The sequence below is a fragment of the Canis aureus genome, unplaced genomic scaffold, assembly GCF_053574225.1.
Source record: "Canis aureus isolate CA01 unplaced genomic scaffold, VMU_Caureus_v.1.0 NW_027326412.1_RagTag, whole genome shotgun sequence".
Classification (NCBI taxonomy): Eukaryota; Metazoa; Chordata; class Mammalia; order Carnivora; family Canidae; genus Canis; species Canis aureus.
The window spans coordinates 365,675-382,826 of record NW_027554413.1 but is presented as its reverse complement, the minus strand read 5'-3'; the positions used below and the strand labels follow the sequence as shown (position 1 = coordinate 382,826).

The following is a 17,152-nucleotide window of genomic DNA, read 5'->3' as shown; positions in this document are numbered from 1 at the left end:
AGAATATTTGAAGAAATAATGGCAATCACTTCTCGAATCTGATGAAAAACTTTAACCTATATATTCATGTATCTTAATGAATTCCAAGTAGGATAAACTACCACAGACTAACTAATATAAACTGTATAGGAGCTCTGGAAACCAGTTCAGAGATCTATAGCAAAGAAGTAAGAAAAAGTCACAATAAAAACTTCAGGAAATTTCCTGGCATTTTTTTCTTTCTCTTGTCCCACCCTCTTCCAGGCAATGACACAGGAGGAAGCAGATCAACTCCCAGTTCCTTACCTTGGAAATTATCTGCAACACTCTGGCCTGCCTATGGGCTACCTCAGAGAGACTGGTTTCTATCTCACCTCACTCAGAGCTCAGACAAGAAATTGTGGCAGAGTTTGGACCTGAGGTGGCAAAAACTATGGAAGGCAGTGGCAGGCATTGTGGTGTGGGGGACTTTAGATTCACAGATACCTGGGGGCAAGAGATTACAAACAGAGGAATATAATAAAACATCTATGCCCCCAAAGAGAAGCTGGAGTGAGACTCTTTGATAAATTAAGATATTTATTTATTTTTTTTTTTTAATTTTTATTTATTTATGATAGTCACAGAGAGAGAGAGAGAGAGAGAGAGAGGCAGAGACACAGGCAGAGGGAGAAGCAGGCTCCATGCACCGGGAGCCTGACGTGGGATTCGATCCCGGGTCTCCAGGATCGCGACCTGGGCCAAAGGCAGGCGCCAAACCGCTGCGCCACCCAGGGATCCCGATAAATTAAGATATTTAAACACAGCCATAATCACAGGGAAGTTTTTAAAAAGGATACACACAGGCCCAGATAGAACACATGCCCAGAAAAGACCTCTAAAGACCTTATAGCTTCACCCTGGGCTGATTCCAATAGAAATGACAGGATCTTGTTAACTAACTTTCCACTTTTCCAATGTGGAAAAACTAGGAAAGGTGGCTGTATTTTCATATGCCCGCTTAAAAGATCACAACACATACCAAGAAACAAGGCAACACAGCTCATTCAAAGGAACAAAATATATCCTCAGAAACCATCTCCGAAGGAACAAATGTATCAGGAAGGCTTTAAAACAATTGTCTTAAGTATCCCAAAGCTAAAGGAAAATACAAAGAATTAAAGGAAATAAGGAAAATGACATAGGAACAAAATGAGAATATGAACAAAGAGATATAATGAAAAAAAAAAAAGGAACCAAATAGAAATTCTGGAATTGAAAAGTACAATAGCTAAATTGAAAATTTCACTAGAGATAAAAAAGAGACTCAACCAGGCAAAATAAAGAATCAGTGAACTTGAAGACAGGTCATTTGAAGTTACTGATTCTAAGCAGCAAAGGGGAGAGAGAGAGCCAGAGAGAGAGAGAGAGAGAGAGATCAACATAGGCATTATGAGAGTCACAGTAGAAAAAAAGAGAGAAAGGGACAGAGAGATTATTTCCAAACATTTAGTCTTGGAACATTGAAAAACTCACAGCTCATATCATGATCAATGATGAAAAGACTGAACATTGTCCAAGACTAAATATTTTAGGCCACAAACAGGACTAAATGTCCAGACTAAGGATTTTAGGCCACAAAACCAGTCTAAATTTTTTTCAAAGACTGGAATCATACAAAGTGTCTTTTCCAAACACAATAATTGAATGAAAACAGAAATAAACACCTGAAGGAAAACTGGAAAATTCACAAATATGTGGAAATTAAATAACACACTTTTAAATAACCAATGGGTTAAAGGAGAAACTATTTTCTATTTCCTATTTCCATCTATTTCCTAGAGGGAAAAAAAATAGCAAAACAATAGAGAATATAAATGAAACCAAAAGTTGGCTATTGAAAAAGATCGGTAAAATTGACCAATTGTTAGCTAGATTGACCAAGAAAAAAAAGAGATAAGACTCCAGTAATTTAGATCAGAAATAAAAGAAGGGACATAACAACCAATTCTAAAGAAATAAAAAAGATCAAAAAGGAATATTATGCATGGTTGTATGCAAACAAGTTGAATAACTTAGATGACATGAACAAATTTCTAGAAACACATAATCTAATAAGACTGGATTATGAAGAAATAGAAAATCAATATATCTATAATTAGGGAATTGAAACAGCAATCAAAAAGCTCATGACAAGTTAAAGCCCAGGACTAGATGGTGTTACTGGTGAATTTCACCAAACATTTAAAGAAGAATTAACAATAATCTTCCTGAAAGTCTTCCAAAGAATTAAAGAGCTAATATTCTCAACCTCAGTTTATGATTCTGATACCACAGCTAGACAGACACTATACAAAAAGAAAACCATAGACCAGTACTGTTTGTGAATATTGATGCTAAATTCTTGACAAAGTGCTGACAAGCCAAATTCAACAGGATTATACACCATGACAAAATAGGATTTACTCCTAAAGTGTATGGATGGTTCAACATAAGAAAATCAGTAAGTGTAATATACCACATTAAGAGAATGAAAGTAAAAATCCATAAGAACATGTCAATTTCTGCACAGGAAGCATTTAAACGAAATCAAATACCCTTACATGATTTTTTTTTTTAAGTCAACAAACTAGGAATAGAAGGAAATTATTTCAACATAAAGAAAGCCAGATAGGAAAAACTCACAGCTCCTATCATGATCAATGATGAAAAGACTGAAAAATTTCCCTCCAAGGTCAAGAGCAACACAAGTATGCCTGTTTTTATCACTTCTATTTGACATAGTACTTAGGAAGTCCAAAAGAAAAAGAAATTTTATTTTTTTAAAAGATTTATTTATTTGAGAGAAAGAGAGTAAGAGAGAGTGTGTGAGTGGGGAAGGAGCAGAGAAAGGGAGAGAATCTCTAGTAGACTCCATGCTGAACATAGAGCCTCACAAGGGGTTTGATCTCATGCTCCTGAGATCATGACCTGAGCCAAAACCAAGTCGTTTAACCACTGTACCACACAGGCACCCCAAGAAAAAGAAATTTTAAGATCTAAATTGGAAAGGAAGAAAAAAATAATCTCTATTCACAAATGACATGATCCTATATGTAGAAAGCCCTAAATTCTGTAATAAACTGGTAGAACTAGTAACTGAATTCAGCAACATTGTAGGTTACAAAATCAATATGCAAAAATTAGTTGTGTTTGCACTATACATTAACAATGAACAATGTGAAATGGAAATTTAGAAAACAGTGCCAATTAGAATAGCATCTAAAAGAATAAAATACTTAGGAATGAATTTTTAGCTTTGTACACTGGAAACTATAAAAGATTGGTAAAGAAATTAGATACAAATAAATGAAAGATATCTTGTGTTCATAGATTGAAAGATTTAATATTGTTAAGATGGCAGTGCTACCCGTAGTGATCTACAGATTCAATGTAATGAATGTATCAACATCCCAATACTTTTTCTTGCCAAAATAAATTAATTCATCCTAAAATCTATATGGAATCTCCAGAGACCCTGAACTGCCAAAATGATCTTGAAAAAGAAAAAGTTGGACTCCTTAGACTTCCTGATTTCAAAACTTACAACAAAGCTATGGTAATTAAAAGAGTGTGGTACTGACATATGAACAAACATGTAGACCAAGGGAATAGGATAAGAAACTCAGATATAAACCCTTGGCTATGTGGTGGAATGATTTTTGACAAGGCTGCCAAGACCATTCAATGGGGAAAGGACAGTTCTTCAACAAATAGTGTTGTGAAAACTGGATTCCACATGCAAAAAGAATTAAGTTGGACCCTTACCTTTTCTATATTAAAAAATAATAATTTGGAATGGATTAAGGTCCTAATGTAAGACCTGAACTATAAAAACCTAGACGCACTGGGTGTTATTCTATATGTTGGCAAATTGAACACCAATAAAAAATAAATTTAAAAAAAAACCTAGAAGAAAATAATCCAATGAAGCTAAAGTTTGAGCAGGCTGAGTTTAGGTCTAGAAGTAGGATAATAAAAGTATTCCAAGCATGGGACCCAAATCCATTTCACTTCTTAAAAACAAGGGTACACAGGGGCTTCCACATTCATGAAAGGAGGCAGGAAAACACTACTAACTACTGTGTATGGCTACTTCTTGTGTAAATATGTGTGTCTAGAGAAACAGAGTGGTGTAACTTTGTGACTAGGAACATCAGTGAGATGTCTGTTGGAGGAGAGTGGGGATGTGCTAGATGGGTGATGGGTATTAAAGAGGGCACATGTTGTGATGAGCACTGGGTGTTGTATGTAAGTGATGCACCACTGAATTCTACTCTAGAAACCAATACTACACTACATGTTAACTAAAATTTAAATTTTTTAAAAATAGGCTATACCTTTGGTTGTAACTTTCCATTCTGTATATTACACCTCTGTCAATTCCATCCCCTCCTACACTAGCAACCTACACGGCAGCCCTTTTTGGAGGTAGCGTCTGAGAAGTACATGGTAGGGGAGAGCAGCCCCAGAGCAGGGGAGGAATGTAGGTGAAAGCCACAGATTTGACCTTAGATGGGGTGGTCCTTCCAGCTGCAGTCTGAAGATAAGCCGTTTAACACCCTCACTATTGTTTTGGTCCTTCATGAATCCACCACTTGAAAATGTGGCATACGGAAAAAAAAATATTTGTAAGACAATTCACTTTAATCTTTTAGGATTTGGGGAACTGGGAGCCAGATGAGTATACTTCAAACTGTTTGGTGACTTTAAAATGAGAGCAGACCCCAAATAGGCAGAACACAAACATGGATCCCATTTTAAGGAGCTTTCAGATTTAAAACAAGACGAAACTGTGTAGCCTGTTAGGCGCACCATTGGACAGCTATACATTTGACAGTCCAAACATGACCAAATCAAAGCTCATAAACCATGTTTATGGCAGTAGTCTTAGTATGAAACTACACCACTACACATGCCTTCTCTAGCTTCTCTTTGGCTTCCTGATTGGGCATGGGTCATTGGACAGCTGAAGGTAAACAGTGTGATGTCAGATTCCTGTGCTGTTTGATCAGCTGTGTTCCGTCACACCTGCAGTCAGGAAGCTGGCCTCATCCACACTCAGTGCTTGACATTCCTGGCTAAAATTGCCTAAACGTGTATTCCAACCTCACAGAAAGTAACTTTTTCTCTTCCCTTTTGGGGAATCATTCACAAATGTCTCTGATAAGCTACTCTGTTTGGAGGAGCTCCTTAGGCCACTGGGTTTGAAATTACTAGCGATTATTTTCCTCTAAGATCAAAATTCAGAACCAGACATTATTTTCTAAACAGCTAGCAAAATCAAGTTTAGGGAAGTGACAAAGCCAAATGATCTCATGGATATATTACTTATTTGGAGTATTCTTCCTAATTCTACAAGTGGGTTACAATACATGCAGAATAGTTATTCTAAAAATGAGAATACCTGTTTCCTATCTAATTCAAAAATGATGGCTATAATATAACACTTTAATACAAATTAGCCTGATAAAAAGGCAAATGAACATATCTGAACTTCCACTTTTTCTTATTAAAAACTTTTTAAAAATTAACGAAAAGAAACAGAATTAAGAAAATCAAATACTATCTTGCCAAACTGTGGAAGGAGCCTTGGTGTCCATCGAAAGATGAATGGATAAAGAAGCTGTGGTCTATGTATACAATGGAATATTACTCAGCCATTAGAAACGACAAATACCCACCATTTACTTCGATGTGGATGGAATTGGAGGGTATTATGCCGAGTGAAGTAAGTCAATCAGAGAAGGACAAACATTATATGGTTTCACTCATTCGGGGGATATAAAAAATAGTGAAAGGGATTATAGGAGAAAGGAGAGGAAATGAGTGGGAAATATCTGTGAGGGTGACAAAACATGAGAGACTCCTAACTCTGGGAAACGAACAAGGGGTAGTGGAAGGGGAGGTGGGCAGGGGGTTGGGGTGACTGGGTGATGGGCACTGAGGAGGGCATTTGGCGGGATGAGCACTGGGTATTATACTATTTGTTAGCAAATCAAACTGCAATAAAAATATACAAAAAAAGAAATAACATAAAAATGCAACAATGTTTTAAGAAAGAAAATGGTTCTCATAAATGTTGGTGAAAGACAAGAAAATAATTAGAAGCAATGTACCAATTATATATTCTTTATATGAGTTTCTGTATCACAAATTTGAGTTGACGCTCTGCAGCAGAGTTTTGCTTCTTAAGAACAAAGAATTTAATACATGGATTTTTGCCAGACCCAGCTGTTGCATCACAAGTTTGTAATACTGAACACCTGTTCAACCACTGTTTTTCTCCCAAAAATGTGTTTGATCATGCAGCTTGAAAGGAATGGCTTTTCACTTCTATTTACAAATCTCTCAGACTTTTTACACAGTACTTTAATTGTCTGCAACCATACTTAGGGCTCATGAAATTTACTAAATAACTTCACTATAGAGGTCATGAGGATCTCTATCCTTTTCAGCAAGCTTAATTGGAAAAAAAACAAGAAATTTTCCTCAAGCCTAACACACAAAAAAACTCTCACCTTACAATGGTACGCTGTTAAATAAAATGACTTAGAAAAATATGCAGTGAATTTTTTGTGGTTATTTCAGTTCAGCTTTCTGTTCTTCAGTCTATCAAGAACTGATGAACAATGCTTATTTTCTGTCTTGGATATTCTTCCAAGTTTTATATATGACATAAAACAGGTTCGTATTTCACATTCTGATTTTCCGGTCATATAAAGAAGAAACAAAGAATTATTAAGCTTGCAAAACATACCTCTTTCATGTACCATATTTTCTTTACCACTGAGAAGCTATCAAAAACTATTACCGACTTTCTCAAAAATGAAGGAAAATGTTATGTTTTCTAATTGAGGTCTAGTGGTGCGAGTGTCAATCCTCCTTACTATGAAGATGTCACATTCCATTTGTTTTATGTCTCTAACAACTATAATGCAGCTGCAGTACAAAATCAGATTATGAATCTTTATTTGTCTCAAGGATCCCCCAAGTCAGTACCTTAGTACTTTGCTGCCTAGCTCATTCACTGATATGTCGCTTTAAATATTCCTTTGCAAGAAAAGATGCAATGCATTCACTAGAACTGATTTTCACATCTCATTTCCTTTACAGGTCTGAAAATGTGTTCTAATACACCTGGTGTTAAAAATATAAAAAGTGGATAACATCTGTTTTGAACAGTTGACATTTCACCATATCCACTCCACATGGACTCAAACATAGTGTGCTTAGGCTTCATGATGCCTGACAGACGTGGTAGGGACCCTGACATAGCATAAGCTGTCTGAAGGCTTGGCTTATGCTTTCTTCCCATTTATGTTGCTCTTAGCTATATTTGACAGCTGATTTCTGCAGCATTTCTGTCAGTGTTCTTAATCCAGACAAAGAAATTCTTTATTTCAAAATGGTGCTAAATCCTATCATTCATAAGTTAATAAGCTTAAATGACTTGCAAAGCATCTTATGTGGAAATTCTTTCTTAGAAAATAAAACACAATCTTTCCTAGAAAGTTGAGTCATTAACTTACTTGAATGGGGCTGGGGTGGGGAGGAGGAGGGAAGAACAGACCAAAGTATCTGGCAAGATATCTTCTAGTTCCTTAATTTTACTGCAAGCTGGAAGCCCTGCATAGTCAGAAAATGTTTCCTGCCTCTACTCTCCTTCAGAATTTATAATCTCATTAGAAAACTATTTTAATTCAAGTAAAAACAACAGAATATCCAAACTGCTACTTGAAAATGCTAAATTGAGGGCACCTGGGTGGTTCAGTGGTTGAGCACCTGCCTTTGGCTCAGGTCATGATCCCAGGGTCCTGGGATGGAATCCCACATCAGGCTCCCCACAGGGGGCCTGCTTCTCCCTCTACCTATGTCTCTGCCTCTCTGTGTGTCTCTCATGAATAAATAAATAAAATATAAGAAAAAAGAAAATGCTAAATTGAATATAATTGAGTAGGATAAATTTTGGATGGTGATGTTCAATAAAACATGAGGCCCCAGAAGAGTTCCAGTACACATAACCTGTCTCCATGCATACAGACATTTACAAGTATCTTTATCCATATTATTTCAGCTAATCCAAAAGGCAGTTGATTGTAAAATGTGCAATTATATTTACATACCACCAAGGAAAACATTGCCCTTTAACCTATGATGCAATGTCAATTATAAAACATTTCCCTGAGCTACTATGTTTGTATCTCTACCATTAGGTCAAAGGTAACTTTACTTTCTCTAAGTGAAAGAACATTCTAGAAAGTCTCAACTATTTTGTTTAACCTCATTCTGTATTTTAACACTGGAAACAACTGCATAAATGTTATGCATTTATGTTAAGATTATTTAAAAAAGGCATACAAAATGTAATGTGTACCTACAGAGGGTTTGGCAAACAGTGCGAAATAATGTTGCTGAATTAATGAAGTTATCTGATTTGCCCAGAGATTAAATGAAATCACTGCTGACTTCTAATATAATATTAATTATATTAATATAATATGATTTTAACTTCTACTTTACTGTATTCGTGTATTGTCACAAAACTCTTTAAGGCAAAATGAAAATTTAAATGTAAGTGCTTAAGAAGTATAAATCCAGTCCATTTACTAATTATTAATACTACAACATGTTCCTCTCAGGCATCGTTATATATTTGAGAGCTATCTTTCACACTTACTTAAAGCCAATGGAAGTGATGGAAGATGCTGTATCTCCTTAGGTATAATATGTGGATGAAATAGGAATAAAAAATTATTCATCCCTCAAGTTACTATGTCCTAGGTTGAAAATGGAATCAAAACCAAAACCAAATCTTTTCTATTCCTGATTTGTGATTAATTTTTGGTAAAAGAATTGAAAAAACAAAGAGCCCAACAATTCATGGATTTGAATTATTAATTAGGTTTAGTGTGAAAAAGGATTACTCAATAAACTATAAAAACATTGTTGAAAGCTTACTAAAATAAATACAGCAAGACCCAAATGTCTTTGTGTGGTTTACACTGTAATTACTTCAGAGTATAAATGGTTCAAAATTTGAAAATTCAATTATATGCATTTCATTTTCATTTAATTTTGTGAATTTTGAAAAGCATGTGGTTGTTTCTTTTTAAATTTTAGTTTTTTAGTCTCTCATTGAGGATGGCAAATACTGTTGGAAACAAAACACTGAAGGTAAAATTTTAAAGTTTCCCAAACTGAACAAGTGTCAAAGAGAGTTAAATAATGACAATTCTAAATGATTTTTAAAGCTTCTTTTTTTTAAACATACTCTGTCATTTAGAGCAGTTTTTGGTTGATAGCAAAATTGAGCAGAAGGTACTGAGGTTTCCCATAATGTCTGATCCCGCACATGCACAGCCCCCCATTATCAACACAGTGGTACCCCATTGTATGACAAATCGAAGATTTGAAATATTTGAAATATTCTCTCAAAGTGGCACACTAAATGATATTTTTTTAAAGCTTGTAGCATTTACATTTTTGAGGTTCTCAAAGCTTAAAAGAGCCCTAAGACTTTAAGAAATCCCATATTTTCTGGAGCAATAGGGCTTTTCTTCACAAAGGAACTGTCCAGAAAAAGCTTCAAAATGAAAAGAAAACTGTAGAAACTTGTTTGTTGATGTGGGTGGCAGCTGTTTTGTGGTAGAACCATAGCACAGGATATGGGGTTAGAACTGGGTCATATCATACGCTCAGTTACCATTCTAGTTATGTGATCTTCAGCAAGTGTTTAAATAATCTGACAACTTACTTTCCTCAGAAGCAAAAATAATTGTGCAGTTAATTGAGATGCTATATGCAAAAAGCTATAGGTTACATACATAAAATTAATTATGGTGAAAACAGTAAAATGACAATCTAGTGTGAAAAGAGGTAAGTACCATGGAATCTGCTTTACAACACAAATCTGGATGAAGAGTTGAGAGTCCTAGAAGGACACATACCTGGGAATGACCGTGTTAACTAAAGAAGAAAATCTCTGGCCAAATTAATATGTGGGACCACACTTCCTCTTTTTTTGGTTATCATCTGCTTATTTTTCTTATCATTTTAAGTTTTTATTTAAATTCCAGTTTGTTAACATAGTGTAATATTAGTTTCAAAACACAGTGATATTAGGTACTTCCATACAACACCAAGTGTTCATCATAGCAAGTGTATTCCTTAATCCCCATCGTATCATTTTATTTATTTTTTTCATCATGGTAAGTATATTCTTTAATCCTAATCCTCTATTTCCTCTATCCTCTCCACCCATCTTCCTTCTGGTAACTATCAGTTTGTATTCTATAGTTAAGAATCTGTTTCTTAGTCTGTCTCGGTCTCTCTCTTTTCTCCTTTATTTAAGCTCATTTATTGCTTAAATTCCACATATGAGTAAAATCATATGGTATTTGCCTTTCTCTGACTGACTTATTTCACTTAGCATGATACTCTCTAGCTCCATACATGTTATTACAAATGGCAAGGTTTTATTCTTTTTCATGGCTGAGTAATAGTCCAGTATATATATATATATATGTGTGTGTGTGTGTGTGTGTGTGTGTGTGTACCACATCTTCTTTATCCACTCATCAATGGATACTTGGGCTATTTCTAATAGTTTAGCTATTGTAAATAATTCTGCTATAAACATAAGGGTGCATGTATCCCTTTGAATTAGTGTTTTTGTATTTTTTGGATAAATACCAGTATTGTAATTACTGGATTATAAAGGAGTTGTATTTTTAATTTTTTGAGGAAAAATATTTTCCAGTTTTACACAGTGGCTGCAGTTTTCATTCCCACCAACAGTGTAAGAGGGTTCCTTTTTCTTCACATCCTGACCAATACCTGTTGTTTCTTATGCTTTTAATGTTAGCCATCCAACAGGTATGAGGTTATATCTTATTGTAGTTTTGGTTTGCATTTCCCTGATGATGAGTAATATGGAGCATCTTTCCACATGTCTATTGGTCATCTGTGTCTTGGAAAAATGTCCATGTCTTCTGTCCATTTTTAAACTGGATTACTGTTTTGGAGGGTATTGAGTTGTATCATTTTTTTATACATTTTGTATACTAAACCTTTATAAGTTATATAATTTGCAAATATCTGCTCCTATTTAATAGATTGCCTTTTATTTTTGTTGATTTTTCCTTTGCTGTGCAGAAAATTTTTATTTTGATATAGTCCCAAAAGTTTATTTTTGTTTTTATTTTCCTTGCCTTAGGAGACATATCTAGAAAAATGTTGCTACAGCTGATGTCAGAGAGATTACTATGATTTTCTATCTCACATTTAGGTCTTTCATCCATTTTGAATTTGTTTTTGTATATGGTGTAAGAAAGTGGTCCAGTTTCATTTTTTTACATGTTTTTAGAATAGCTCAAATTAAAATTTTTGTTTCACTAACTTCATTCTCCTTTAACACTGGAAATTTAAATGCGTAAATAAATTATGAAATGGCCATACAACAAAATACTATACAGCTAAGGAAACTAGACAGGGTGTGGAAAGATATAGAGAGAATAAGAGAGGTATTCACAATTCATTTTTAAGGGAAAAACTCCAATCTAACTCTTAATCATGGTTATCCCCAAGTACTGAGATTACAGGTAATTTTTTTCCTTTGCTTTTATTTTTAATTAAAAAAACACTTTTTACTTGTAGGAGAAAACTCATAAAACTCCTTGTTTTTATTTACATCCTAAATTTTACAGAGTGAGGATGTAACCTATGTTATGTAAAACTTCAGGTTTACAGCTCTTTGCAGGGGTGCCTTAAAAGACAACCCACCATTATTTGCATATCTTAGACTTGGGTTTCCCAAAACAACAGCCACTAGCTGCATATGGCTACTTAAATTTAATTTAAATAATTTAATTAACATAAAACTTAATATAATTAAAAATTCAATTCCTCATTCATACTAGTCATATTTCAAGGGCTCAATAGCCACAGGGGGCTTAATGGTTACCATATTTGAAGAGTACATTTCCATAATCACAGAAATTTCCATTAGATTGAGCTATCTTAAACCATAGATTGGGATCTGTATACACAATAAGATACGATTTTTCAATATTATGAATGTGCTTTCTTCTTTTTGCATTTCTGAGCACATGACCTCTTTCATACTCTATCCCTGAGGTATCCTTCTACCTTGGGAAGATAAGTTTTGTTCTATAAAGATGAAGGAGAGAGACCATACAATACTCATTTACCTTCTCATCATAGAAAATAGGATTTTTCAAAAAAACAAGAGCCTTGCAAATCCACCATCTTTGCCTGAAATCATGGTCTTCTCATGTTTTGTAAAGTTACCATTTCTTAGTTGTCAAAGTTAAAATACAAAAACAAAAACTCAAACTCTCTCTTGATCACCTTTGCATAGCCAATACCAATCACACACCAATATCTGATTCTACTTTGCAATTCTTTCTTTTTCTTTTTCTTTCTTTTTTTTTTTTTTTTAGAGAAAGAGAGTAGGGGAGAGGTAGAAGGAGATAGTGAGAGAATCTTAGGCAGGCTCCATGCCCAGCATGGTTGATCTCACAACTCTGAGATCATAACTTGAGCTGGAATCAAAAGATGCTCAACCACTTGAACCACCCAAGTGCCCCTGCAATTATTTCTGTACTGACTCTTCTCTTTGCCCACACTGCCACTGTGTCAGGTCAGATTCTAATTATTTTCACCCGAACCACTGCACAAGCCTAATTAATCACCTACTCATATTTTCTAATTAACCAATCTGCTCACATCACATCCTTATTTAAAATTCTTCAAATGTTTGTGTTGCCTAAATGATAGTGCATACAGAGGAGTGTAGTTCTTGGTAAGAGTAGTGAACAAGCAGGGATGCCTGGGTGGCTTAGTGGTTGAGCATCTGCCTTCTGATCGGGGGGTGATCCCAGGGTTCTGGGATTGAGTCCCACATTGGGGTCCCTGCATGGAGCCTGCTTCTCCCTCTGCCTATGTCTCTTTCTTCTCTCTGTGTCTCTCATTAATAAATAAATGAATTTTTTTTTAAAGAGTAGTGAACAAGCAGAGATCATGCATCTGCTCTTTCCTCAGGAGTGATAAGATGGGGGCTGAGGTTTCCTTGAGAAAAATTCAAAGACACTAAAGTGGTAGGAATAGATAATGCGCAGGGAAGATTCAATAGAAATGGAAAAGTAGGAGCTCTTTATGGAGGCTTGGATCCAATGTAGGACTTGGGGCCAGGGGCTAAAAGACAAGCATGATGGGTTGTGTTTAGTTTGAGTGTGGTTCAGTTTAGGTTGCTAGAATAGTCAGATATTCAGGACAGAAATCCTGGGCAGGAATGATGAAAATGAAAATACTGGTGTGTCTCTTACAGAATGTCTTATTACAGATAATAAGATAAATAGGCAAATTTGTAAATAGGCAAATTTGTAATTAAAATCCATGAGAATAAAGGACATAATTTACACATAACAGCACTATGTAGAACTGTTAATCTATATACAAAATGGTATCTCATCATAAAACAAAATTAAATTCTGTATTTAAGTTTATATTTTTGGTGATGATTGGGAATGAACCAGTATCCACAGCATCCTTCTCTGGGAAAAGTAAAGACTTTTAATATGTGTTTACCTGTTACTTTACACTACCTAATACATTTTTTTAAATTTTTTAAAAATTTTTTAAAATTTATTTATGATAGTCACAGAGAGAGAAAAAGAGGCAGAGACATAGGCAGAGGGAGAAGCAGGCTCCATGCACCGGGAGCCCGATGTGGGATTCGATCCCGGGTCTCCAGGATCGCGCCCTGGGCCAAAGGCAGGCGCCAAACCGCTGTGCCACCCAGGGATCCCAATACATTTTTTGAATCATCTAGTAATTTAGATTCAGATTGCTACTGTGATAATATTATCTGCCTTTATTTTATTTTATGTCATTAATTTTAAATTCTTTCTTAGAAATTTTCTAAAATTTGAGAGACATATTATCAACAAAAATTTATATTTACCTATAAATTCCAGTGAGTTATTTGCTTATTATTGTTTCTATAACAAATGCTATTCTCTTTTTTAAAGAATGTTTTGTTTTGCTGGAAAATAGTCTAAAGTTGTTGGGGTTTTGTTCCAGAAAAGGTTTATGGGGAATAAGCTTCCTGAGTCTTGACATTTCTGAAAGAAAAATGTCTTTATTCTGTCCTTACTCTATACTCACTTGAATGCTAGTTTTTATAGGATATAGAATTCCAGGATAAAAATACTTTCCTCTAAAGACAGTGAAGGATTTGTTCCATTTTCTTTTACAATTTATTGTGAATGATGTTAAGTCTAATACTGGTGTGATCCTTGTTCTTATGTAATTTTTTCCCTTCCTCTAATTTTCTGGAAATGTCCAATCTGAATTTATGTCAAGGTATAGATAACTGTCTTTGTTCTTCCTGCTTGGCACTAAGTGGATCTTTTCAATCTGAAGACTACAATCTTTAACTCTTCACTTTACAGAATCTTCCCTCCATTTTTTAAATGATGATTTTTCTTTATTTCAATTGCTCTCTTTCCTTTTGTGTATTTTCTTGTGCTATATTTTCAAACTTTCCCCCATCACCAGCCTACTTTCTTTTTACTTTTACTTTGCATTCTTATTTACTAGACTTTATCTTTCAGATAATTACTCAATCATATCTAGTATTTGTCTCTTCTATTAAATTTATTGTTTTGCCAAAACTATATATTTTTAAGATTTGTTTATGTATTTATTAGAGGGAGGAAAGGGCAGAGGGAGATGGAAAGGGAGGGAATCCTCAAGCAGATTCCCACTGAGCTTGGAACCTGACATGAGGCTTGATCCGAGGACTCTGAGATCATGACCTGAGCTGAAATCAAGAGCCAGATGTCCAACCAACTAAGCCACCCAGATGCCACACCAAATCTATATTTAATCTCCAAAAAGCCTTTGTTAATCTATGAACGTATCTTTTTTTTTAATATAACAGCCTTTTTGGGTATAGTATTCCCCTTGGGTCATTCCGAGGATATAAGTTTTTAAAATTTCATATTATATTCCTTATGTTATCTGTTTCCTCTGAAGTTAATTCTGCTTCTTAATACTGGCTTATCGATATCAAGGATATGTAGTGATATTTCCTTAGTGGACTCTTTCTTGATCCCTAAATGATCCCTAAATACTATCATTTACGTTTTACATTTAAAAAATTTTTGTGGACCTTAAAGAATAGGAATTATGTTATATATCTACTTCTGAAACTTGGTATTTTTGCTCAATATATTTATAAGATGTATTGATATTGATGAATACATTACTGAAATACATTTGTTTCTCACTACTGCGTTGTATGATCATAGTATCATCCTGTTGTTCATTTTCATGTAGGTTGACACTTGAGGTGTTTTTATCTTTATGTTTTATTACACTTATTTTGCTCTTATATAAAAAATAGCTCATTGACCAGTCTGTAATAGATTTCTTCTATTATCAATACACATCACAATTCACTTTTTACAAAAGATTATTTCTAGTCACAAATATTTACAATGATATTTAGAGTCATGTTAAATTTATTATAGGAGTAAAATCCTTTAGATTTTTTAAATCAAGCTGAAAAGAGATCTTTAAAGAAAATAATAAATTTACAAAAGAGCTAAAAGACTTCCAGTTCAGCCTTTTTTTTGTCATGTAAAAATTTTATTTATGGGTTTTATATCCAGTATTTATTGAAGCTAAGAAAAGTGGGATTCATGAAATAATTTTACTTTATTTTAATTATTTTAATTGATGCTAATCCTTGGTTCTTTGTATTTTACTTTTTCAAAGTAACAAAGAACTTAACGATCTTTCACTGTCATATTTCAAGCTATATAAATAAGATAGAAGTAATTTTATGTTTCTTAAAGTAGTAGGTATATACAGACAATTTTCTTATCACCCAAGAGATAAGAACAGTCAACTTTTCTTCCTCTTGACTTACCTGACATACCTGTTTCAATTGCACCAGCCAGGTAGAACACGGTAAGCGCTGCCACCTGAGCCTAGTTTCATTTGGCATTTAAAAACTAACCAGGAAAAGACATTGCTCAAAAATTATTTTGGCACAAACATTCAGTACTCTTTTCTGCTAGATAAATCAGACCAAAAATAAGTCGAAAGCAACTAGTGACCTGTGATGACATTATTCAATATAATATTAGAGATTCAAGAAGGGATTGATTTGTAGTCTGTTCTTACCTTAGCGTTTTGGATGCAGGGACAGAGGGCCCAAGCTGCGCTGGCCTTCACATCTGGATGAGGATTTTTCAGCAGGGACCATAGCAAACGAACTCCATCTAATCGATCAATTATTCTAATGTGAGACCAAAAACAGAAGTATAAACTGTAATTAGTATTTAGGAATGAAACTTAAGTGGCCTATCTATCCACACAACTCTAATTATTTTTCTCCTTGTGACATTTGGCTTAGATTTTTTTTTTTTCAAAACTAACAACAGCCGGGGAGTCTGGGTGGCTCAGTGGGTTAAGCAGCCAAATCTTGGTTTCAGCTTGGTTTTAATCTCAGGGTCCTGAGTTCAGGCCCCATGTTGGGCTCCACCCTGGATGTGGAGCCTACTTAAAAAAAAACTTTAACAGCAGGAATAGAATGTGCTACTAAACTGTAAGCTCTCTGATTTCAGTTTTAAATTCATGACACAGAAAGCAAGCTCTGGGATAATTATGATTCACGCAAATGTAAAATCAAGCCATGTAATTTTTTAATGAGTTGTACACAGACTGTTACCTAAATGTCAAAATACTAGTTCCTTTATATAGTAACATCTATATACTTTCCAAAACAAATATTTATGCCTGAAAACTGTGAAGTTACCTTTTTTATTTGGTCTACCCTTAATTGACTTACCTTACTATATGACATATTTTAAACTCTGCCAGTCCTAATCTAGCATTAGGAATTAAAATCATTACACCACAGTGCACCCTTTGTTAGGCATGGATAACACGTAACTTGTTTTCCATGTGCTCCCTTCTCAGCAAGACTAACATTGCAGACTGTGTTATAATTACTTAAACACACTGTAATCAAAATATCTTCATGACTAGCTGAAAAATGAATTATCATCAGAGTCATCTCTACACCATCTGTCTTCTGTTTATATATCAATCAGTCCAG

General features: G+C 34.6%; 1 protein-coding gene and 1 long non-coding RNA gene across 16 annotated transcripts in view; one reads left to right on the top strand and one right to left on the bottom strand.

Annotated features, from left to right (window-relative positions):
- Positions 1–17,152, bottom strand: part of LOC144309468 (outer dynein arm-docking complex subunit 2-like) — a 262,922-nt gene that overhangs the window by 115,859 nt on the left and 129,911 nt on the right. For 13 of the 14 annotated variants that reach the window (XR_013375457.1, XM_077890546.1, XM_077890550.1 and 10 more), the window contains one exon: positions 16,216–16,330. Coding sequence is in view for 13 of the 14 variants with exons in the window: in XM_077890546.1 (XP_077746672.1) it covers positions 16,216–16,330 (115 nt within the window). In the remaining variant the exon portion in view is untranslated. Of the gene's footprint in view, positions 1–5,534; positions 6,701–16,215; positions 16,331–17,152 lie in introns of those variants that run through there. The other variant, XM_077890551.1, reaches the window with a different exon arrangement.
- Positions 1–17,152, top strand: part of LOC144309472 (uncharacterized) — a 183,875-nt gene that overhangs the window by 134,619 nt on the left and 32,104 nt on the right. The window lies entirely within an intron of this gene.